Source organism: Notamacropus eugenii, chromosome 5 (assembly GCF_028372415.1).
Source record: "Notamacropus eugenii isolate mMacEug1 chromosome 5, mMacEug1.pri_v2, whole genome shotgun sequence".
NCBI lineage: Eukaryota > Metazoa > Chordata > Mammalia > Diprotodontia > Macropodidae > Notamacropus > Notamacropus eugenii.
The window spans coordinates 178024029-178050138 of NC_092876.1; the positions used below are offsets into that span (position 1 = coordinate 178024029).

General features: G+C 35.3%; 1 protein-coding gene across 10 annotated transcripts in view; it reads right to left on the minus strand.

Moving 5' to 3' along the window:
* ARHGAP32 (Rho GTPase activating protein 32) overlaps nt 1-26110 on the minus strand; it is a 419500-nt gene that overhangs the window by 281430 nt on the left and 111960 nt on the right. The window contains exon 1 of one of the 10 annotated variants that reach the window (XM_072611575.1): nt 14002-19278. The exons of 6 other annotated variants lie outside the window; for them this stretch is intronic. Coding sequence is in view for 3 of the 4 variants with exons in the window: in XM_072611580.1 (XP_072467681.1) it covers nt 9058-9170 (113 nt within the window). In the remaining variant the exon portion in view is untranslated. 3 more of the 10 variants (XM_072611580.1, XM_072611570.1, XM_072611578.1) reach the window with 3 other exon arrangements.

Consider the following 26110-nt stretch of genomic DNA (forward strand, 5'->3'; position numbering starts at 1 on the left):
CAAAGTCTCGTCTGGCCAAACACTTCTAATGAGTAATCTCCAAAGTAAAACCTCACCTCTGAGTATTTATACACTTTTCAGAGTGGAAGGACACGACCCTCTGATCATCAGTAGAAATTAATCAAAGGTATTGAGGCCTATTAATGTGTGGGGAAGACCTTTAATTCTTTCCCCATCCATCATTAACCTTAAATTAACATCACATCAACTAAATTCATGAGAGGTGAGGACTGATTGAAACATGAGCTACATCATTTCTGGATTTTTCTACCAGCTACCAATGAGAAAGGTGGGAGAAAAAGAAAACCTAAGACATTTCTCCTCTCCTCAGAAACTGTTAACAATTAAAACTCTGGAAACTGAAAAACTGAACTACTACACCTCATCATTCCTGAGAATAAAGGTAGAAAAAAAAGAAAAGGTTACTCCCCTCTCCAAACTGAATAGTCAAAAAACATACCTATTGCTGAAAAGTGATGGAAAATAGTCTGACCCACCTAAACCCTAAAAGTGGTGAAATTAAATGCATTTCTGTATGAAATACTGCTCACAAAACTACTGTGACCTTAATTAAGTCATTAAGCATCTCTCAGTTTTCTCATCTGTAAAATAAGAAACTAAGGCTGGACGACCACTAAGGTCCCTTCCAACTTTATTACTATGCTTTTATGATCTTTGATAAGTACTTAAATAAACAAGATTACTTTTGAGGAGGAGGAAGTGGAGGGAGATTATGCATACAATGGTGATAAAGTAAGGGTAAGTATTTGGTGTAGTGAATCAAGCTCCCCATGTGCGCTATTGTAACAACCCTTGAAATGTCTTTTTTTTTTCTTTTAATAGTTAACACTTAACCTTTAATGAATTTTCGAAAAATTACCCTTGGTCTTACAAGTGAGGCAGAATAGTTGACTCCAAACAGGTCATCTAAAGGAACTAGGGAAAGGAAAAAATATCCGTTTAGAACAGGAGCTCTTAACCTTTTGTGTGTCATGGACCCTTCTGGTAGACTGGTGAAGCCTGTGACCCCCTTCTCTGAATAGTGATTTTAAATGTACAAAATTAAATGCATAGGATTACAAAGAAAATCAAAGGTTAATGAAAATAAAGATGTAATTTTCCCCATTCAAATTCATATAGCCTCTGAAACTATCCACAGGGTCATTGGAAGGAAACCTGCAGCCCCCAACGTTAAGAATCCTTGGTGTAGAAGAAAACATCTACTTTTGAAATTTGTCAGCAAAGGTTAGTAACAAAGTACAGATGCTGGAACAAAGTACAGAGCAGCCTTTCCCCACAAGATTGTGAATTTCTTGAGGGTAGAGGTTGGTTATTTATTTGGGTTTTGTGGTATGGGTTTATTTTTGTTTTGTTTTGTTTTTTATTTTGGGGGGTTTGGAGTTTTTGTTTTTTGGCTTTCTTTGCATCCCAATACTGAAACACAATGATTGCTTAGGCACTTAAGAAATGTTTATTGACTGACCCAAGGCAAAAGCTGGGCAAGACAAGAGACAATCTCTGTGGTCAAGTGGGAAGATCTCATACGTAACAGGTATGGCAGAAAAGTACTGAACAGTAAATGAGACAAAAATTTTATTTCTGGTTATACTACCAAGCCCAACAACATTGGACAAGATATTGACCTGTTTTAAGTCTCTTCCTTCTTCCTGATATCTGAAATCAAATCAGTTCATTCAGTTCTATTCTATCTCCCACCCTTATAACCAAGGCCTGTCGATTTCACCTCTGTATCATCTCTCCAGTATGTCTTCCTTTCTCCTCTAACACTGCCACCACTCCAGTGCAGGCCCTCATCATCTCTCTCATGAATTTATTACAATAACCTATTGGTGGGTCCGCCTGCCTCAAGTCTCTCCCCATTTCAATCTATCCTCCATTCAGCCACTAAAGTGATTTTTCCTAAAGCACAGGTCCAAAGACCAAGTAATCCCCTACTCAATAAACTCCAGCGGTCTCCCTATTGCCTCTAGGACCAAATATAAAATTGCCTGTTTGACACTGAAAGTCTTTTATAACCTAGTTCCCTCTTACCTTTCCAGTCTTCTTAAATCTCACTCCACCTCTGTGATTCAGTTCACTGACATCTTAGATATTCCACTAACAGGACTCCTCATCTCTTAGCTCTGCACATTTTCTCTGGCTATTCCCTTAGGCCTAGAACATTCTCCCTCCTCTATTCTGACTGCTGACTTATGTATCTTCCTTTAAGTACCAACTAAAATGCCTTTTTTTACAGGAAGCCTTCCCCAAACCCTCTTAATTCTAGCACCTTCCCTCAGTTTTTTATTTATTTATGTGCTATTTATCATGTACATAACCTGCTTTGTACATATTTGTTTGTATGTTGTTTCTCCCATTATAGGGTAAGATCCTTGAGGGCAAGGACCATCTTTTACCTCTGAGTCTTAGCACAGTGTCTAATATATAGTAGGCACTTGATAAATGGTTACTAATTGATTGACTAAATTCAACAAACACTTATTAAGTGTCTCATATGTACAAACACTCTGCTGCATAATGGGGAAACTTGAATATTGGAATGAATCTATGATCTTAGCAATTCGAGATCTCCTCCAACACTCCACCTACCATTTCCATGCCTGGAATTCACTCCTTCCTCACTTCTGCATGTTAAGATCCCTATCTTCTTTTAAGGCTCAGTTTAAGCTTCACCTTCTATAAGAGGCATTTTCTAATGCATAGCCCATCTGTGAGTGCCTTGCTTCAAACGCTCCCCCTCCCCCAAAATGTATCTCTTCTGTATATTTTTTGTATATATTCATGCAAATGAGTTATCTTCTCACTTCAGGGAATGAACTAGCATTAACTGCTTACTCTGTGTGTGTGTGTGTGTGTGTGTGTGTGTGTGTGTGTGTACTCAAAGTGCTGTTCTGTGCTGATGATATAAATAAAAATGCAAGACAGTTTCTACTCTCAAAGAGCTTATATTCTAATCGAATGAGATAATACATATAGTAGAAGTGAACTTCAAGTAAAATGGTTGCAAATTTGTACTCCTAATTAAGACTTCTGCAGTTGAATATTAAAATTGGTTTACTATCACTGTATAGAATGGAGCTTAGAATGGATGATGTAGCTTAGTTGGATCATGATGGGAATAAAAACTGATAAAGAACAATTAGATGAGTGAATAATCTTAACAGATTCATCCTTTCTCTAATAAGAGGAAATCAGTATATTTTTCTCATTGAATAATCTTAGCTTGGAAAACAATGAAATAAGTGAATTGCACATTCATAAAAATATAGAAATTGAAGAGATTACATAATCCATATCCCTAATATTTTTATACAAATAAGAAAACGAGTAAGTACATAGAGTGATTTTCCCAAGGTCACAGTAATTTAGTGGCAGAATAACAACTTGAACCCAAGTTTTCTGAGTCCACAGTCAAATACTTTTTCATTTACACCATGAACATTACTCAAAATGAATCCTACCTAGCCATTGTCAATATACTATATGCCTTGCAAAGTCTCATTTATTCAGAATTTCTCCCATTCCACTGGGCAGTGCCCTAATTTTACCAAGTATCTGTTTTATACCAAGATGAAATTTATAACTGCTTAACAGAATAACATGTAACACTAAATTTGAGTTTCATTTAGACTGATCGAAATAAAGATAAATGGAAGCAACTACAGAAACCTTTAAGCCCAATTCAAAAACCTGAAGGATCAGAATCTTAAATGAAATACTTTAAAATTTATCTTTGCCTTCAGCAAAACTAAGAAAAAGGAAAATAACTCATCTCTCAAATAACTGACCCCCTGAACTTTTCCAAATGTTCTACCCTGACTTGGAAACTATAGGCATAAGCTAGATGCTACACACTAAAGCAGACATAAGAAAACAAGTCAAGCATGTCACCAAAACATGAGGAAAACAAAGAGCATTAGAATAGGAATCAGACAATCTGGATTAAATTCCCATGTCTGTCATAGTGGGTTCTCTGTGTGACCATAGGCAACTCCTTTAATTTTTCTAAGCTCCAATTCCTTCATCTGTCAAAAACAATGGAGTTAGATGAGATGACCTCTAAGGTTCCTTCCAGTTCTGTGACCCTATTTTGATAAGAATCAAAGGTTTAACTTCATTCAAATTTGGTTATTTATATGGAGCTAACAATAAAGATCTGATTCATCTGATCTTGGAATTTATAGTTTTATTGATGTGCTCTTAAGACATGTTTTATTATATTGTGGTGTTGTACTCTTGGTTACTGAGATTTCTTTTTTTTTTTTTATTTTAAGATAACTTGGCATACTTGACCAACTCACTTAGAACTAGTCACCAAGAAAAATAATAATCTATTTTATAATCTGAAACCAAAAAAACTCAGGTTTTTTTCCCAAGGTTATAGTTGTATCTATAGCTCTCAGAAGTCTTTAGAGGACACATTTTAAAATAAAGATGTTACATATGACGTGTAACAATGTTTTTCATTTGATAACACAATTTTCTAAAATGTCACTGGTGTCTGGAGACTACTCAAAGAAGGCAGAATCTTAGAATTGGGTTCTCGGTTAAGAGTCCCTATGAGATATTATTTGGCAGGGCACCAGATTTTAATAGTTTACGCTTCATAAAGTCTAAAAGAAACTAGGGCCACAGCTCTCTAGTGTCTCCCCATAGAATAACTAAATGTCCTTGCTAAAAGATACAGTCTTGAGGCAGTCAGTCAGTCAACAAACATTTAAGTGCTTACAGCCAGGCATAGGGCTGAGCGCTGAATGTAAAAAGAGACAAAAAGACAATCCCTGTCCTCAAGGAGCTCACAATCAAATGAGAGAGACAAGCAAATAATTTACAAACAAGCTATATACAGGATTAATAAGAAATAATTAAGAGAGGGATGGCATTAGAACTTTTGAGAGGTAGTTTCCCATAGGAGAGAGGTTTTAGATGAGAATTAAAAGAAACCAGAGAAGGCAGTAAGCACAGAGATGAGGACAGAGAACATTCCAGGCATGAGAGACAGCTGGAGGAAATGCCCGGAGATAAGAGTTTTTTTCCTGGAACAGAAAAGAGGCCATGGTTCATTGGATGGAAGAGCCTAGGGGCTCTGTTGCTGTTTAGTTCCTTTTCAGTCATGTCTGAGTCTTCATGACAATTTTGGGGTTTTCTTGGCTAAAATACTGGAATGGTTTGCCACTGCCTTCTCCAGCTCACTTTACAGATGAAGAACTGAGGCAAACAGGTAAGTGACTTGCCCAGGAAGGTGTAAAGACTAGAAAAGTAACAAAGATACTTTAATTTTTAAATGAAATGCCCAATGGGTAAAAAAAAAAAATATCAGAAAGTTATAGGAAAGCTACTTCTAGGGAAGAGGACTAGAGTCAAATCCCCAAAGCTGTGTCTCATTTTCATGGCTCTTTCTCCTTCCACTTCTAAATGTAGAGATATTCTAAAAAGCTTCAGATTTGGTTTGGGTTTTCCCCCTTTGCTTTTCTTTTATAACAACTACTGTTATTATGAAACTCTAGTAATTCTAGATATTTGCAAAACAAAAAAAGTCTAGTAGGGGGCAGCTATTTATTCTTAGACCTAGTCATTTGTAAGTTAGGAATAGTCTTTCCTATGCCTCTTGTTACAGGGTCAGTACTCAGTTCTCTTAATCATGCCACCCCAGTCATTTATTTCCTGTTTAAAATTTTGGGTGGTGGCACTGGATGGTCCAGATGCTTTATATCTCGTTGTACAGTAAGTGAAGAAGTCTCTGACCCTATCCCTTGGTTACTCCTTAAACAGGCCTATTCAATGAACGAGCATTACCTCACCCTAAGTGAGTACCTGAATAGACCTTGGCCTAAGGGAGCCAAGGTCTTCCAGTGCATCCTGGGTCATCTCTAGTCATCCTGAGGAATATCTGGTCACTGGACTCAGATGGCTCTGGAGTTTCAGTGAGGCTGGTGACCTGCACAGTCCTCCCCCACTCAAAACAAAGTCAAGTGCAAGTCATGTCATTATTTCTCTGATGGCATGGCCTTTCTTCAGCAACAAAGCACGAACACAGCAACAACCCCAATAGGTAAAGCAATGTTCTTTAACAAAAAACTAACAATAACTTGAAACCTGTGGCCCATTAAATAGAAGCTACTAAGTTAAGGCAAGTGGGAAGCTTTATCTTTTGGTTTTGTTGACTATATTTTTAAGCAAAGATTCATTGAGTCAACATTTATTGTTTATTTGTGCAATGTACTGCACTAGACAGGAGCTGGGGAATACAAAGATAAATTAGTACCTGCCCTCAAAGACATTATAATGTGTGGATTTGGAGCTAACAATATGTATCCATATAAATGTGGAACTAAGTAGCTGAAAAAGCTCAACAATGATAACAAGATTTGGCAATATCTCACCTGCTACACTGTGTAAGGTTCAAGTTCTATTTACTTTTATTTTACTCCTATGTAAAACTACCTATGTGTTTACTACTTATGTAAAACACTGGGGCAAATCACTTCTCCGAGCTTTATATCTTTTATCTTTAATGAGGGGGAATGGAGTGGACATGATTCCAGCTCCAAATCCTAGTAACTACCATAAAGAGCATTTATATTGCTTTAAGTTTTGCAAAGCACTTTACATACATTATCTCATTTGCTCATCACAATAACCCTGTGACATAGTTACTATTATTATCCTCATTTAAATAGATGAGGAAATTATACATTAGGTCAAAATTACTGATATTTGTATTTTCAAGATTTAAATCTTTCCAGCTCTAAAATTCTTCATTTCTATAAGCAGCATGAAGAAAAACTTTCAAGTTTTAGTATGTGCTTTATCTTTAATTATTATATCTACTTTGCCAAAGCAATTCATATAAAATACTAAGTCTATTGTTCAACAATATGAAAGCTACAGCTAAAATTGCTAATATCCACTCATTTGCCATTAACATTCACACTTCAGCTAAACATTTCAGCTAGAATGTGCTGTGAAAGGATATCTTGCTGTTGCATATTTTCTAATGCCATATTCCTGAACAGGTAGAAAAAAATTTCAATTTTTTGAGAGGAGGACAGAAAGAGAGGCAGAGGAGAGGAAGAGTAGAAGGAGGAAGAGGAGGAAAAAGAGGAGGAGAAGGAAGAGGAGAAGAACAAGTAGGATGAGGAGAAAAGAAAAATGTTAACTATAAACAAAGACAAGTAATCTATATAACAATAGTATCCTGAAAGATACAGAAGTCAACTCAGTCACTCAAAATAAAATTGTTTCTTTGCAATTTCAGTAGATGAAAAGTTAACCCCGTATCACTGAAGTGTCTCCCAAGATTTACTTCTAAATTTGCCAGTTAGAAAAAAAAATTCCTGCCACAACTTTTAACATCCCTTCTCCCTTACTAATAAATTAAGTCAAATACTCTTATACTACCTACCCAGTTTTCTCCAATATAAAAACAAATAGTACCTTTCCTACTCTTCACTTAGCAAATTCCCAGGAACATTTACACAGATGGCAAATATTTCTATACCAGAAAAATATTTAAATTTGACTGACTGCTGGTGATGTGACTGATCACATTAACAGATAATAATATGATTCAAGAAGAGCAATACCAGAACACATGGGGAAGCAGGGAAGGAGTCTGAATCAGGGATGAGCAGCAGCATAACAAGCAAAATGAATAATAAAATTTCTGAAACAAAATGACTAAAAGCAAAAAAAAATTAATCATGACATATGGCAAAAATCTATGCAGAGGAACAATCTAAAGTGAGAAAAGGCATTTACCAGGCATTAGCCAGCATTACCAGGCTGGCTAATAGGGGAAAATTCTTTTTGGTCACAGTAACTCATGAAACTGTCTGTGAGAGATTATAATAGATGTCAGGGGAGAGGATACCCATAAGGACGATATCACTTACGGAGTTCTGAAGTTAAAGATAATAACCAAGAATTTTCACACATCATTAAACAAATATTCTTAACAGTACTTTGAAAATTAATTTCTCCTTTCAGAATTTAAAAATATTTGCCAAACCAATCAGGGCAAATACAAATAACAAACAAAAAGACAGTATGATGTTACAGAGAAGATTTAAAAAATCTTTATTCCTCTCTTCACTGCCCCTTTTTAAATCTTAAAAATAATTAGTTGTATATTAAGAGAGAGGCAAGAAGAACAGAAACACAAAGAGAAGATCAGGATAAAAATAATGGCATGTTCACCCTCCCAAGCATTCATGAATAAAGTATAAAAAGGTGTTTAATTGCCTATGTAGGTGGCATTGGTGGAGTATATGAAAAGCTTCATCAAGTGACTTTTTTTTTCCTCTTCCTAAGAATTAATTTACATTCATAAGCAGCTTCTTCATGGAAAAGGCCAGAACAAATTTAATTTTTTCAAAGTTAAAATTATGAGAGAAGTAATAATGTACTGACAGTGCTTTAAAAAGTTGGATAAGAAAACTTTCCTAAATAATTTGTTTGTACTTTCAAAGCTTCTCAGGGGTTATTTTGAGGAAACTTTCTCTTCCAATTTCATGGAAAAGAGAGGTTATAAATGACATGACCCTACTCTCAAAACCAGAAAAGAGAAAGAAAAGGAACAGAGAAAAGAAAATAAGAAAAACAAAAACAAAGAAAACTCGAAGCCTCTTTAAGGTTCAAAGTAAAGAAGTGACCAAGAATTACAGAACCTTTCCCAAAGGGGGAAAAAAATGTACAGTGATTTATCATAAAGTTGACAAAAAAGAATATGTTTAGGGGAAGAAAAATGCATAGTATGGATGCCAATCAGATAAAGGAAGTAGTAGGTCTTTATAAGTCTCTACTAGAAATACTTGAAATGAAGGTGCAAAACCTGTCTAACACCTTTCCTTCCTAGTGTTCTAACAAGTCATATAAAATGCATTTTTACAAGCTCTAGGGCGAGTTGTGGAATGAAGAGAGCCATGGGGTAACAAGCAACTAGAAACGTGTCCCATTTAACCCAAAACTTCATATTAAAGAAAAGAAATACTTACTGAAAGGCAAAAGGATCAAATTACATTATTAAATAATTACCTTAAATCCATTTCCCTCTCTTCCGTGTCACTATCAGACACCTGGATCACCTCTGAATCCAACCAAAAGACACTGTCATCTCCAGAAGTACTATTCTCACTTTCTGTCTCCATCCTTGAAAAAATTTAAACCTTCAACTCTATGATCATGAAAACCAAAGGCCCAGTTGTTCATCTATACTGTATTTGCATATATTCAGGTGTGTGACTAAAATGTAAGTGATAGGTATTTGCTGTTCATGCCCAGTCACAGTCAACTACATATTAATTTAATTACAGTTGGTAAAGACAGGAAATCACATCCAGGACACTCATTGGGCCTGAAATATGACTACAATACCTGTGACACCCATTTAACACTCCCATTGCCTTAGGCTTTGTGGCCTAGATAACAAAAAGGAAAGTCCAACTGAAGGTCATTTTTGCTAATTAACACTATTATTTAATAAAACTCCATTTTCTCAAATATTCAGGTTAATAGAATTAAAATAGAGATATTTTTAAGAAACATATTTTTTCAATATTCCTCTGCTATCCCAAACAAGTTCTCCTGAGGCAAACACCATTATACAAACTGAAAGAGAAAACTAATGGGAAAAATTTCTATCTTCTTGGTACATACTATACGACAAACCCTCCAGTATCATATACAATCTCCCTTTCCTTCAATGACAATTGTGGGGTACAATTTTCAGGTTAAATATTTTTAACCTGAAGTTCACTAATTTTTTTAAAAATATTTTAGTGACTTTTCCCATATGAATTAATATCCCTTGTAATCCTATGAATTTTTACTTTATTTATTTAAAAACATTCTATTCTGAGGAGTACACAGTTTTCACAACTCTGCCAAAGGGGTCAATGACATACAAAAAAAAAAGTTTAAGAATCCCTATGATGAGCAAAAAAAAAAAAAAGGATAAAACTACTGATTTTTGGTCTAGATCAAATATAAAGGAGAAAAAAAATTATTACACATTCTTGAAATCATAGCCTGCCATTAGAGTACTCTTCACATCTACATAATGTTAAATCTCTAGTACTAAAGCCCACTGTACTTGCCATTGATGATGTTAATCATTATTGAACATTTATGGTGCACAAAAAAAATTGGTGGGATGATTAAACCCAACTATAGAAAAGTAGATTAGTACACACTGGATCTTCATAGTACAAGATGAAGGAAAAAAAACAACATTCTGACTGGCTTTGTTTAAAATCAAAGTACCTTCCTTCCTATAAAACTATACAATCCTGTTTCTTCAGAATTCCTTCTGGGATTTCATCTACTAGCTCCAAGTATTCGAAGTGGTTTTGGCTAGAAACCAAGATTTGTAGCCAAAGCTATCAATGAGTTCAGGAATTTTTCTTACTAGTTTAAGTTCTGTTTAATAATCTCAATTAACTGTTTTGGAAAAATTGCTGGTTCCAATGAAGTTTCCATTGCCACTATAAAAATCATGGATGCTGGTTTCTTAAAATGCCCAACTTATCTTCTGTAAGGGAACCATTTTCCAGGGCCCCCTATACTTACATACTAATCTACAAGACAGATGCAAGTCATCTCAAGATACTAAATACTGAATAAAAGCCCCGAGTATTCACTCAATTGATACATTTATTACTCCTATATAGTATACCTTGAAGTCAGGGGACTGACTCTGGAGAGTGAAGAAATTTAAACCCAGGTCTAACTTTAAGGAACTTTTGCCTTTACTTTTCCATTTGCTAACTTTATATTCCGGTGCCATGAAGCCCCTTTTTTCCAACTCTGCTAAGCTGTGCTTCACAGATAATTGCCACCTAAGCTAAGTATGTCCATGAGACTGGGAGCCAGTACAGATAAAATGTCTCAGACTCTAGTCAGGGCAATTAAAGGAAGCTACTATCTCTGTATGGAGAATAACAAATACTCTCTATGCGCCATGGAGCGATCCAGATTCTCCCCTACAACCTTTTCTCCCTCCTTTAACAAATGAAATATCCATAGATCCTCAAAAGTAAATTATGGTGGCAGAAGCAAGAAATTACACCTTGTCTGCCTACAAAAAAATGGTCCTAGACTCTCTGAGAAGAGAAGAAACTGATAAAGAAGCACCAGAACAAGGGTCATTCTGAATAAACTGGGAGGGCATGCTGCGGTTGGCATATAATCTGAGAACTCTACAATCCAGACAAGAATAAGTGTCCCAAGGGAAGAGGTAAGAAAAGCATGAATTGTGTTCTCAGCCTTAAAATCCAAGATCAATTGTGACGCCAAATCTTCTTCAATAACTTTACTATAATACATTAAGTTCTGCACTATGACCTGTCTTTCATTGCTTTCATGTTCTAGAAAACTTATTACATAATCACACATTTAGAAAATAACTGCTCCTAAATTGGGGAAGGGAAGAAGGGCGGGACAAGTGGGGCAAAGGAGAAACAGCCAGAAGAGATCATCATCATTCTCCCAGTCATACAAACTTGCAACTTCAACGTCATCCTCTACTTCTCATTCACACTCCATCCCCTTCCTATCCAATCTGTTTTCCATGGGGTTTGGGGGTTTTGTTGTTGGTTTTAGGATTCCTATTATGTTCAGGATCATAAATAAAATGCTTTGTTTGTAACTTAAAGTTATTCACAACCTATCCTATTTGCTATTCCTCTAGCATGGCACTCCATGTGTTGACGCCCTGATTTCTCACTGTCTGGAGTCCACACCTGGAATGTACTCCTATCCCACCTCTTACACCTGGTTTTCAGAGCCTCAATGAAGACTAGATTTATATCTCACATGCTATAAGATATTCCAGGTCTCATCCCTGGACATCCTCCTCCAGTCTTCTTTCTGAGATTACCTGCCATTATACTTTGCATATACACATACGTACAAATTTGTAAATAATATGTAAACAGATATTGGCATGTTGTCTCCTCCATTAGAATATAAACTTCTTGAAGGCAGGGACCACTCTTAGTTTTTCTTTGTATTCCCAGGGCTTAGCATAGTGCCTGGCAGATAATAAGCATTTAATAAATGTGTGTTGACTTGAATGATCACTGAGCTACTTTTTTTTTAGAGGCCATCAGCCCCAGCACACTCCTCCCAATGCCTCCCCAGAACAAAGATATTGAATAAAAAGAAAATATTGGAAATCTGAAAGTAATCATTAAACTCCTTGAGAGCAGAGTCTGTTTCCTTTTTGTCTTTGAATTCCCAGGAGCCAGCAAAAATCCTCACTAGAGATTCTTTCCTTATATTTTCCTCAGTACTTGTATGTCCATTCCTCACTTAATTTTCCTCAGTGCTTGTATGAAGTATTGAGAGAAATATGAGGAAAGGATTTCCATTGAGGATAACCCTTGTCTATATGAAGCAAGTGCTCCAGTAACACAGCACTGATAGTTATCCATAATCTCTACCACAAATTCAATCAGATAAGAACTCCTTTATGACTGATAATCAACTCAAGATAGGTAGGGTGGATGTTAATGAATTCTATGGAACAGGCCAAGAGATCATATCATCCTCACCACAGGAGATATAATTCTAAGTGACATGGTCCCCAGAATTAAGTTTAGATTGTCCTAAAAGTACAATTAAATTGAAGAGGGCCATACTATATCATGGAAAGTCTTTTTTCAAAGAAGGTAAAATCATGTTAGAGTTAAAGGAGCTGAAGGAGAACAAATGTGACAAAGAATAAACTGGAAGAATAGAAAAACATCTCTGCTCAGAAAAACCCCTGAGTAGTGGGATCTATGTAAGAGTTACCAGGTTCCTCCCATAGAGCAGATTCCTAAACTTGTTTGTGTCATGGACCCCATTTGACAAGCTAATGAAGCCTAGGAACCCTTTCTCAAAATAATGATTTAAAATGCATAAAATGAAATACACAGGATTCAAAGGGAAAAAATTACATAAAAATGAAGATGTAAACTAAAATGATTTTTTATCCTATCCAAGTTCATAGGTCCCTCCTTTAGAAACTAAGACCAGAGGTTAAGGACCTTTTGCCATAGAAGATGGACCTGTGCTTTCTGAAAAGGAAACAGCATGCCATCCTCCACAGAAGAATAAAGAAAATCTACAGATATCTTAAGTCAGGAAACACAGAATGTAAAGCACAAAATTATACAATTTCATATTAAAGATGTATGCAGGTACATATGCTGCCTCATAGTCATCAGCAAATAAACTGGGAAAAGAAATTATTTAAAACATTACTTACCCACTTTCCCGGATAAATAACAATTTATTCCTGAAGAGACTCAAAGGGTATTTCACATTTTTTATTGCCACTATATCTACTCATGGGTCAGTTTTTCAAATGTCACAAGCTTTTAAATTGTTCTAAATTAAATGTCTCCCAAGAATAGCACGATAAGGAAATAAGAAAGGTTCTAGGGAAACCTCCTAAGCTTCTTCTGTAATTCCAAAATCAAAAATATCAATCCATGGTATAAATTAAGTATCTATTCTTTCAAAAAGTTAGGACAGCCTGTCATTAAAGAAGGCAGAGAGAAAAAAAAAAGGCAGAACAATACAATTACTCCAGGAAAGATTAAGGAAAAATGGTGCCAGATTGGATAATGATTAAAAATTTTAAAAACTAAAATGAGTACCTTCATCCAACACAGGTCAGCAAAATGGGGACAGTTACTACCCTATAGGGACCTGAGCAGAGGAGTTTGATAATGCAATGACAGTTCAGGAAAGTTTTCCAGCAACCAAAGCCTCTAAGTGTTGGCAGTGAGCAAATTTTAGGACAGCCAAGAATGTCTGAGATCCACCTTTAAAACTGAGGAATGAAGTGCTCCAACTCACACAAGAAAGTATAGTGGAACATGGAGACCCAGGTGAAACATCAGGGCAGTGAAGCATCTGGCCCAGATAGGACCCCTGGAGCCAGCAACACAGCAAATTTTATAAGAAGTTGCCAGTGTTCAGTCCACACACCTTAAAGATTCTGAAAGTCTCCAGCCACAGAACTAAACTGGCCAGGAAAGCCAAGAAACAGTCTATTCTTGAAAGATGGACATGCCTGGAAACTACCAACCAGCACCTGAGGTACAAGAGACAAAAGCAGAAGGGAAAGTGAGGGACAAGAGATCAGAAAATACAAGAAGAATAATTACAAGACATAACCACAGGAAAAGAAACAAGATTATAACTTTTGCAGAAAATATGATGGACTAAATGAAGAACTCTAGTAACTCAATAAAAAATTAATCCAAATTCAGATAGCAATTTAATCAAAATTGCAGAACATAAAATGAATCCACTTAAATCATCAGTATTTCTGATGCCAACAAAAACCAACAAGAGATAGAAAATTTCAGGAAGTTATCAAAGGAAGAAATATAAGCTATCAATAATGATATGGAAAAAATGTTTTAAAGCATGAATTAGAGAAATACAAATTAAAATACTACTTCCATACTCTTTGACCCAATGATTCCCCTAATAGGCCTATTTCCCCAAAGAGATCAAAGACAGAGGGAAAGGACAATATGTACAAAAATAATTACAGAAATTCTTTTCACAGTAGCCAAAAACTGGAAACTTACATAGAAGCCACCTATTAGGGAATGGCAAAATAAATTATGGCACACAAATATAAAGGAATATTATTATATGAAAAGAAATGATAAAAATGGAGAATTTCAAAAGAATCTGAGAAAAAGTACAAAGGCAATGAAGTGAGAAAAACCAGAATCATGTATATAATGACAAAAATATTAAGTAAAACAACTCTGAAAGACTTTGCAACTCTGAACTTCATTAGTTTTAAAGTCTAATAGAAGACAGGTTCAATCAAGTAAAAAACTATTTTCATGGCATTCTATCCCTTTCCTAAACAAACAAAAAAAAATTATGAGGATTGACTGACGGGGTGCTTGGACCCCAATTCTAAAATCACATTTCTCTTTAAAAATCACATTCCTCCCTAGCCCCAAAATATTATCCCAGGCAGTTCCTCCCCAGCCCAAGGACACAGCCTGCCCCAGCAACAACCGTTATCTCCCTTCCTGATACAGCACCCAGCTGCACCCATAGAACTTATTAGTCTGAACCAGCAGTGTACTGGCTGACATTTACTACTCACTGACCAATCATATGTATCCTAGACTTAGACATACATATACTTACATTTATCTTGTCTAACCAGACATGGATGAGAGCAACCTGGATATTTCTCAGTCAGCCCTGTGACAGTTGGCTGACTTAGTGATGTTTGAGGCCTAAAACCACACCTCTGGGTAGGCCCTTCCTTGGGCTATTTCCTGATGAACTCTGGGTGAAATATCTGCACAGTAAATACCAAAAGCGCATGTTCCTTTAAGAACTGACTACTCCTCAATCACTCCCTAATCCCACCCCAAAAACACTTAGTTAGCATATTTGGCCCACATCTTACTACAGAATATCCTATATAAATTTTACCTGTACCTCTCTAAGGTTGCAGGTTCCCTAAGAACTCTTGTCCCCCGAAAAGCATAATAAATCTTTACCTTGACCTCAACAATGCTTGAGTCCACAAATTCCTTCCTGGTGACCTGACCCTGGTGCCCCAGTCTTTGTAGGGGTTTCACCCCTCTTCCAGCCCTCATCAAGAATGAGTTATAATCTCATGAAATATTACTGTACTCCCTATCAGAGAACTCAGTCAAGAAACCAGTACACAAATTCCCAAAAAGAGCAATATGTTTAATTGGTGATTAGGCTCACTGATTGGTTTCACTAGAGCCTTAAGCAAATGTGCTAGCACTTGTTTTTACATTATTACAGTTTGGGAAGTAATCTGCATTCTCTATATGCCTTCAATAACTATACTGGGATATCAATGTGTTAATCATGACTGATTCTTCCAAACTACTGGATCTAAAGATGGTAACATTTCCAGAAACTCTCAGGCATTTGTAGCACAGAGGGAGGGTATGGCTCAAACCTACAGTTTCCTAGATATCTTAAAAAAAACTTAAAAATTTAAAAATAAAACAACAAGCCATGGGGAATGGAATTGTGTAAAGGCTTCTTATTATGTCCCATTCTGAGAACAATTCTGCCACCCCAGTCACTTTCGATCTTAAGGATTCAGAGGTGTTTTTAAAAAATGTTCCTTTCTATAAAAATGAGGGGAACAATGACATGTGGCACAGATGGCGATAGTACAGGATGATGAAGGGATTGAAAAATACTTCATAGTACTCACTAATTACTATTTCTTAAACACATTTTATGAGTAGATTTAAGCTAAAAGCAGAAACTATACTTCCTATTTTATTATCAATAATAATATCAATATGAAATTTATATAGGGCTTAAATGTTTGTGAAGCACTTCACATGTCTTACTGAATTTAATCTTCATGACAGTAGTATGAAGTAGGTACAGTGAGGTCCTAATTAACATTTTCATCGGTTTATTAACATATCAAATGACATCAAAAATATATTTCTGACTCGTTTATTACAAAGAAATGGAGTAAAGAAAGCAAAATCTTAAAAAAATTACTGAATATTTTAAAGTCAACACTAATGATACAAGAAAAATATCATTATTGTAATTTAAAATATTTTAGCAGTGTAGACTGAGCTATCTTCTCTTTCTTTAAATCTACCTATAGAAGCTGGTAGTTCTAAGGAGCTTAATCCACATCTCCATAAATCTGCATGCTCACTTTGTCTCACAAAGAAGCAAATATAGCTGGTTAATCTTAAATACAACATTTTCCTAGCAACAGTAAAAATAACTTGAAAACTAGTCTTTGAAAAAAGCTTTAGTCACCAATGCTTTCTTATCTGACCACCAAAGAACTAAAATAAGCAATGGCTATAGCACCTAATAGAGTGAGGGTTTCAAGACAGACAGGCATGGGCTTTCATTTAAAAATTCCCTTTTGCATTACGCACTGCATAACAATAAAAGTGTTAGGCGATACTTAGAACTTAAACCCAGGTTGTGCTGTTTTTTTTTCTTCTTAGAGACAATAGTTCTAGAAGGCATTCTTTTCCAAAATAAATCTGCTTCATATGCAATAAAAAATGTGCTGATCAGTGTATCTGTCTTCTTTGATTATTTTCTTCAAAAATCAGGATATTTAGCTGCTGCATCTTCATTAACCTCTTCTATGATATTTTAGCATTATGCAACTGATGATGGAACCAACCCATGCTTACAGTAAAAGTTGCTTCACTATCCAATTCATTTCCATATTTTTTTACTGCCTTAAATTTGAAGCTTTGTTCCAAACAGCTGCTCTACTAAGAAGAATGTATTTGGGTTGCAAATTTTAGTCCATACAAACCAAAAGATGCTCCATTTCTATCACTGTAACACTTCTTGTCCTTGTAACTGTTTGCAAACCGCAAAAAAAGGCAGTACAATTTTGCCTCTTTCTTTTATTTCACCTGCATGTTTTATAATATTCTATACTGCAGATACAGGCATTCCAAGATTTCTTAAAAATTGCTTATGGTTACTATGTTACTAAGACTTCATTCATGCCATTCAATTAAATGTAATTTGTATTTTAATGTAACAACCAAGACTCTTCTTTCTTGTTCTGTTAAGTGTCTCCATCAGAAGCAGTCTTCCTTTTGTCCATTTTGTGAAGGGCCCTTCTTAAAAAAAAACCAAAACCAAAAACTAACACAGCTACTGGTAATATGATAGGCAGCAACCTATCACATTCATAAATGACAATAAGCAAATGCAAACTGAAGATGTAAGAGCATAATAAAACCCTTAACCAGCTTGTACATTTCACATAAAATGAACTTCAGCTCAAATTAAATGTTTCCTAATATAATTTTGTAATTCAAAATAAATCAAATTATGTATTAGTCATACTAGAATCAATATCAAACTAGTTGTACTATAGATATTACCTCCATTTTACAGAAAAAGAAATGAAGACTAAGGAGGATTAAGTGATTTGCCCACAATTACAAAATGAGTGTCAGGTGCGATTTGAAAGAAAGTTTCTATGGCATTGTTTCCTCTTTTTTTGTATGGCCAAACAAATAATATATTACTTTATACATAGTAGGCACTAAATAAATATAAACTGAATTAACTGCTTGGATCAGGATGAAGACATAAAGGATACAACTATGAAGCCTTGCATTTAAAAATAATTAGCATATTAAAAATAAAATAATGGCACCAAGTAACTTCAACACAATAATAACTAAGACAACTTCTAACTACATTCTAAAACAAATGTGAAGTTTTTGATTCTCTCTAGATTATCATCCAGTAAATATTCATGGGTCATACTTTCTCTTCAATTTGTGAATTCATTTTAATCATTTCAAACGTCTTAACACTGATTTTTAAACTTCTAATAACATTCCTATATGCTTAGGCAGAATTTTAAAAAGATATTCTTTCCAGTCTAATTTGAGTGCTTCCCATTCATCTGTCAAACACCTGCACATGATATGAAGGCCAAGTAGAGAGAAATGTAAGTGAAACAGATGAAAAAAAATTTATAATAATAAAAATCAAGATAATTCATTTCTAAAAAATCAGATTCTTATTGCACTGAAATTCAAGTTTGTCCCTATTTCCTTTATGGACCCTAGATTCCTTAGAGCAGCTAGGTGGCGCAGTGGATATAGGGCTAAGTCTGAATTCGGGAAGACCCATCTTCCTAAATTCAAATCTGGCCTCAAACACTTACTAGCTTGTGACCCTGGACAAGTCATTAACCTGTTTGTCTTGGCTCCTCATCTGTAAAATGAGCTGGAGAAAGAAAGAGCAAATCACTCTAATATCTGTGCCAAGAAAACATCAAATGGGGTCATGGATACAACTGAAGAACAACAAATTCTCTAACTTTTAATACTTATTATATCCTAATAGGTAGATTCAACCCTATCATAGGTCATACATAATACAATCTAAGAGGTAGAAAGGACTTTAGAGACTTATATAACCCAATATCTTCACTAGACAAGTGAGAGAGAAAAGGACCAGCTTCAAGTGATTATTCCAAGGTTATATAGTAAACAAGTATGAGAACTAGAACACTGGTTTCTCAATCGAATGACATTTACAATATACCATGAAGAATGTCTCACTTAGAAGAAAAGGAACAAATACAGAAAAAAGGAATTAGTACAGAAGATCAACAGTCCAGTTTCATAATATATAAATTGAGAGCATTTATGTTCTATACGTAGAACTTTCAAGAAGGGAAGAAAAAAGCAGTGGATTTTGTGCATAATTTTACTTACAGTTTAATGAACTATATTTTTATATATTATATATAATATGTATTATATAATTATATTATGTATAATATAATTATCTTGTTATATAATTATACTATGTTTTATATATTATATATTTTTATAGTTTATATATTTATATATTTTTATAGTTTAATAAACTACATACATATTTTAAATATATACTTACATATGTATATTTCATATTTCATTCTACATTGTATTTATTATTTTCCTTTATATCTCCAGAAATAAATCTCTATTTTTTTATAGCCCATCCTTATGTCTGATTATTGACTGTGAGAGGAGGGCAAGACTTTACTATGACTAACCTAAATCTCCTGCAGCAACTTAGCTATATTTTAGTTCTTTCATCTATGGAAAAACGGTTCTAGCACTGATAATAATAGTTTTTTAAATACTCAATACAGTCATTTTCTGCCCCTCCCCCAAAAGTACAGTTTCCTTTCATCTATTCTCATGGGTCCTATTTTTCACTATTCTGTTTACTTCTATTGCTTTATGCTCAAAACATTCTTATTGCTGTCTCTAATTCCTTCAAAAATGGCTACAACCTGAAGATCTAAATTATAAATACTATTTCATAGGGCTTAAATCAATGTTAGGTAGGGAAACAAAAAAAAATACAAACAATCAGATAAAAGAAAAAATACAAGTGAAATGAAAAGAATGCAGCTAGCTAAACTAGTCCTCAGAGGTCTTTTTAGACCTCTGAAAATTGTAGCAGGAGAGGAAAAAAAAAGAAACAGAAAAAATGTTACAAAGTGACCACGAAATTTTGAAAGCTTAAAAATGAATAAATTAACAAGCACAAAATTAGTCTCAAGAGAAAAAAGTTGTTAGATGAGAAATCACTATAATTAAAATCAAAGTAACTGTCTATGATAAACACAACTGAGAACTCTTCTTATTAAAATATTAATGGAATAAAAATATAATTATCAAAATTGACCAAAAAAGAGGGAGATCAAATTCTCAAAACTGAAGACAAATGTAAGTCATGAGAGAGGAAATAAAAACAAGTATGTCCACAAAACTGAGAATTAGGGGGGGAAAAGTAGTACCTACAAAAAATATAAAAAATCCAAACAAACAACAAGAATGATTTAACGAAGAAAGAATGGCTATGAAAGAAGAATTTGTGACCTACATAGTAGAAATGGCGAAATAAAAAAACTTTAATCCATTGTATCACCAAAGAAATAAAATGCAAAGAAATGAAGGACGGTTTGGAAGAAGAGAAGCAAAAATCAATGGCACTAAAAATAAAGGATGGATCTTCGTACAAACAAAAACCTACTGATCTTGAAAACATTACAAACACACCTTAAGAATAATAAAGTAGCTAGGTGATGCCATAAACAGAGTGCTAGCCCTGGAGCCAAGAAGATTCATCTTCCTGCGCTTGAATCTGGTCTCAGAAACTAGCTGTGTGACCCTGGGCAAGGTATTTAACCTTGTTTTACTTCAGTTTCCTCATCTATAAAAAAAGCTGGAGAAGAAAATGACAAACCACTCCTGTATCTTTGCCAAGAAAACCCCAAATGGGATCATGAAGAGTCATACACAACTGAAAACAACTGAACAACAAGGACAGTAGGTTGTGGAGAAAAATGTGACAATTTAAAAAACCAAAACAGAACAGCAAAATTTTAAAAAATGCCAGAAAATAGCCCAGAACTTCTCAACACAAAAAAAATAAAGTACTAATTGAAAGAAAAATCAAATGATTTGATCATGGAACCTCAAGAATGCCACCACAAATCCCAAGACATATATAGTGGTTAAATTGAACGATTCCATCGACAATCTAAAAATTCTAAAGGTGGCCAGGAAAAACACCTTCAAATAAAAAAGAAATTCAAATAACACAAGACATTTCTGCACTCACCAGAATCCATGAGACAGAATGAAACATTCCAAAAAGTAAGGAGCTAGAGATGTTACCGAAGATAAATGAAAGATAATCCAAGATAACCCAAGATTTCCTGAACACCTGAACATAACCATAAATGACAAAAAGATGCTCAATAAAAAGAAGCATCTGAAACATTTTTAGGAAGAAAACCAGACCTGAACAAACCATTTGCTTCTCCAACAGCCCAGACAACAAAAATTCAATGAGGTTAAATAAATAACATAAAGGGACAACAACAAAATAGCAAAAGCAAGACAGTTTTTAAAAACATTCTGAATGCACACAAGGAAGGTAAATGAAGTGATGGGGGAGACACAAGCCTGTGGGAAAAACCTCACAATACCCATATTAATGTGAATCATTGTTTGTGATGGGGCTGAATCGCAGAATGGGAGAGTATGTAAAAGGTAAAAGGGGGGAAGAGGAGAGGAGAATACTGTACCGTACTCTAACCAAGTCTAACAACAAAGAGAAAAATAACTCCTGTAGTTTCTCAGGAGGAAGTGAAGCCATAGGAGTATGTGTGAAGTGGAAAAGAAAAGGGGGAAATGAAAAGGGAAAATTTTGTTTCAGTGGGAGGGGATACCACTGGTGAATGCTCTCCTGGAAGAAGAGAGACTGAGACCTTACAATAGGTATAATCTAAGGTACTTGGCACTTAGAGAGAACATCCTACCTCAGGAGAAAGGGAATCAGAATTCCTAAGAGCAAACAATATCTAAAAAAGTGGAAGAACAGAGAACCAGGGAAGAGATTGTGAGGCATATGGAGGGAGAAAATAACAAAGTGGAAGGCAAAGGTTAATAATGAATTGTGTAATCAGGGACAAAAGAAAATTCCTACCATGGGGCAATATTCTCTACATCACCTCTAGGAAATGATATTTCTAAGAGTAAGGCACAACAGAAGAGGGGCAGAGGGAAACATATATAAGAAAGTACCAGGTAAAATATTATGAAGAAACACAAAATAGGTACCCTTCAAAGATGGACTAAAGAATTAAAACATAAAAGGCTGGAATATGAAGGGTAGACAAATAATAAAAAGAAAAAAAGAAATCTTTTTTTGAAAATAGCATCAGAAAGATGAAATTTTAGAAATGAAGGATCAAAACAAGCTGAAGAAAAGTGGATTTTACTTGACTAACTGAAAAAAAGAAAGAAGAAGAAGTAAATAATTATGAAAATATACTAATAAGTATACTAATAAGCAATGCTGCAAAATTAGAAAAAAGGAGTAGCAAATGAGAGGAAACTGTTTGAGTGTAAGAAGAGACCCTGTGAAAGAACAGACTTGCCTTAAAGAAGAGCTAAACTAACTGGAGATAGTACTGTTTTTAAAAAAGGAAGAGGGTAAAAAAAATTCCAATTTTGAAAAAAAAAATGAGACAAAACTCTCACAACTTCAAATGCGAAATGATTAAAAGATACAATAAAATAGAAATGGTGCAGCAGATAGAGCACTGGGCTTGTATAATGGTAATCTAAATGAAAAGATCTTTCCCATTCATTAATAGGTCCATATGACCTGCTTAAATCACATGGAAGCCTAAGTCACATGTGGTGGGAGGAGCTTGCTGAATGGGTGGAACAGGAAGGGTAGAACAGAACTGGGAGGAAGTTGGTGAGAGGATGAGGAGGGTGGAGGTTAAGGTGGAGGAGAGAGGATGCAGGCAGGCACAGCTAGAATGGCTTTGTCCCTGTAGTACTAATGTGTATTGACTTCTTAGTTCCTGTGACAGATTTGGCTTTCTGGTATTTGAATAAACCTTTTTCTTCTTCTTTCTATATGGAAAGTCTGTTATACCTTGTGATTCAGAACTATGCCAGAATATTCACAGTCACTCTCAGTGCTGTGAATATTGCTTTGGTGATATATTTGGCATCACAAATAAGATCACAGGGTATAAAATCTCTATTTGGAGGCAGAAAGGCTTTAGAGGAGGAAACAAATACCCTAGAATGGGAGGGTTTACCTTATTCCTCCCTGGCAAGAGAATGGGCTAAAAGCAGTAGACCCTGTGAAAACTGGGAACCTAGGTTACAGAAGGTAGAACCTAGAGATTTGCAAGGAATACCAACAAAACCAGGGAGAAAGTTGGCAAGAGTGTATAGGAGAGGCTGGCTTTTATTAACAGGTTGCTGTATTATGTGTAAAAACAGAAATGAGCTGGTAAAGGAAAAAATTCAGGTGTAAAAAGAGTTAGCTAGATTGCATGGGAATTCTCAGCATTTGGGTTCTCCTTTAAAAGAGCAAACTGGGGGGTATCAAGTAGAAGAAAAGGCTATTCATTTAGCTCAGAAGAAGAGAAAGGCTGGCAAAATAAGTATGCATACAACTTTTGTACAGACTCAGCCTAGCTGCCACAGCGATAGCTACCAAGAGAGTGTATGGGAGGAAAATGTAAGGAAGTCAGAGCTGGAAAATGAATCTGATAGGGGACCTGAGCAGAGTAAAGCTTTTGAAGAAGCAAAGGCTGCTATACAATTGGCCCTAGATTTATAGCCTATGTAAAGTGGCCCAGTGGAATTACAAGTGACTGTATAGGATGAATATGCAACTGGAGTTTATGGCAAAAATAACAAAGTCAAAATGTACCCTTAGGATTTTGGTCTAAAAAACTCCCTTCATCTGGAGTTCAATATATCCCTTCTGAAAAGCAGTTGTTAGCTGGATATTGGGTATTGGTAGAGAGTGAACAACTGTCTTTAGGCCATGAGGTAATATTAAGGTCTAGACTCCTGATTATGACTTGGGTAATGAGTACCCCAGCTTCTCACAGAACTGGACATGCACAAGAGGCTAGCATAATTAAATGGAAATGGCATATTCAGAATAGATCTAAATCAGGCAAAAGTAAAGTTTCTGCTTTACATGAACCTATAGCAAACATGGATACTGAGGCAAATGATACACCCCCTGAACCAAAGCAACAGTTAATACAGTTCCTGGTAAAGTGGAATGAGAGATATGATGGATTAACTGAAGAACAAAAGAGACATGCATGGTTTACTGATGGCACAACAAAATATTTGGGGCACAAAAAACATTGGAAAGTAGCAGCCTATGTAGCAGCCTATGACCCATGTATCAGGTAGACTTTGGAAAGTATCAGCATAGATGGAAGTATTCAATAGGTTGAACTTATCGCAGTACATCAAGCTATCAAAACAGAACAGGGAGGATATTGTCATATATTCACTGGTTCATGGGCAGTAGCTAATAGCTTAGCTACATGGATGCCTATATGGAAAAATCAAAATTGGGAAATTCACAGCAAACAAGTCTGGGGAAAAGAATTGTGGAAAGCTATATGGACATGTCTTTGATTACTAATTTGTCAGTTTTTCATGTAGATGCTCCTGTGACCCTCACCACACTAGAATATAAGTACAATACACATGCTGATCGACTAGCAAGCATTGCTACTCAACATATGTCCTTACTCTGACACCAACTGATGATCTGGTACTAGCAAAATGGGTTCATTAAACAGCTGGCCATTTAGGGGTCCAGGTCATACAACAGTGGGCACAAGACTAAAGTATTTATATCTCTCATTCTCTGTTAAAACAAGTAGCAGAGGAATGTTATATATGTCGACTGAAAAAGGAATGAACTGTTCCTTGGGAAGTAACTGGAGAGATAGCAAGCCCAAATTTGGCAAACAGATTATATTGAACCCCTAGCCCAAGATAAAGGATACAAATTTATATGTACTTGTGTTGGCACCTATTCAGGTGTACTAGCTCGTCTCTTTAAGAATATGACCCAGAAGAACATCTGTAAAATTGTAGATATCATAAGTCTACATTATGGAATTCCACTGCAGATTCAAAGTAACAATGGGTCACATTTCAAAGGTAATGAAATGAAGAGACATTGTATATTAAACAATACAGAATGGATATATCATATTCCATATTATCGACAAGCGTGTGAGTTAAATGAAAGAATGAATGGATTATTGAAAGAACAGGTGAGGAAGTTAAGTTCTAATAATTCTTCTCAATATTGGAAAGATAATTTGATTGGAAGTACACCTCTAGCCAGAATGATGACCCCCAAATTTACAAATTAGAAAATAACAAACACATAACATTCCAAATATTGAGTATTGGACTGTGAGGTCAATGTGAGCACTGTATCCAGGGACACCTGGTTTGGTAGGGTATGATTTACATTGTTTAGAGGACTTTGCGTTGGATAGAAAAGAAATAAGAAACGTCTCTGCTGGAATATTTATAAGAATCCCTAAAAATATTTTGGATGGATATTACCTAAATTTGGATTAGCAGCTCAAAGAATACATGCATTGGCTGGAATGATAGATTATAATTCTCAAGGAGAAATTACTGTGACATTCCAAAATTTAGGTGAAGAATCCATCCATCTATCATTTGTAAAAATGATAGAATAGTTCAAGTGATTATTCTTTGTGAAACAATAACCCTTGTGGAAACTGAGCCATCTTCCAAAATAACTAGCAGAGGAACTGAAGGATTGAATTCTAGTGACAGAATAAAATTGGGAGCTAAAGTATGGGTAAAACAGAAGCCAGACGATGTTTCAAATATGTGAAAATTATAGCACACGGGACAGATAATACATAACTGCTATTTATTCAGAAGAAGATAATTACCAAATTGTACTCTTAACTCATATATTCTACCATGAATGAGGCTATGATAGTGGGTTCATGGACTCCAGAAGCACAGCTGATCCTATGTCTAGCCTGCTTCTGATTATTGTCTCCTTGTTTCTTTTTGGGTTTTTTTTGTTGATGTTGTTAAACTTGTTTGCTAGATTTGTTTCTTACATGCGTAGTACCCTTCACCTGCAGATGGCCCAATTGCTTAAGCTGGATATCAACCCCAGTCTACAACTA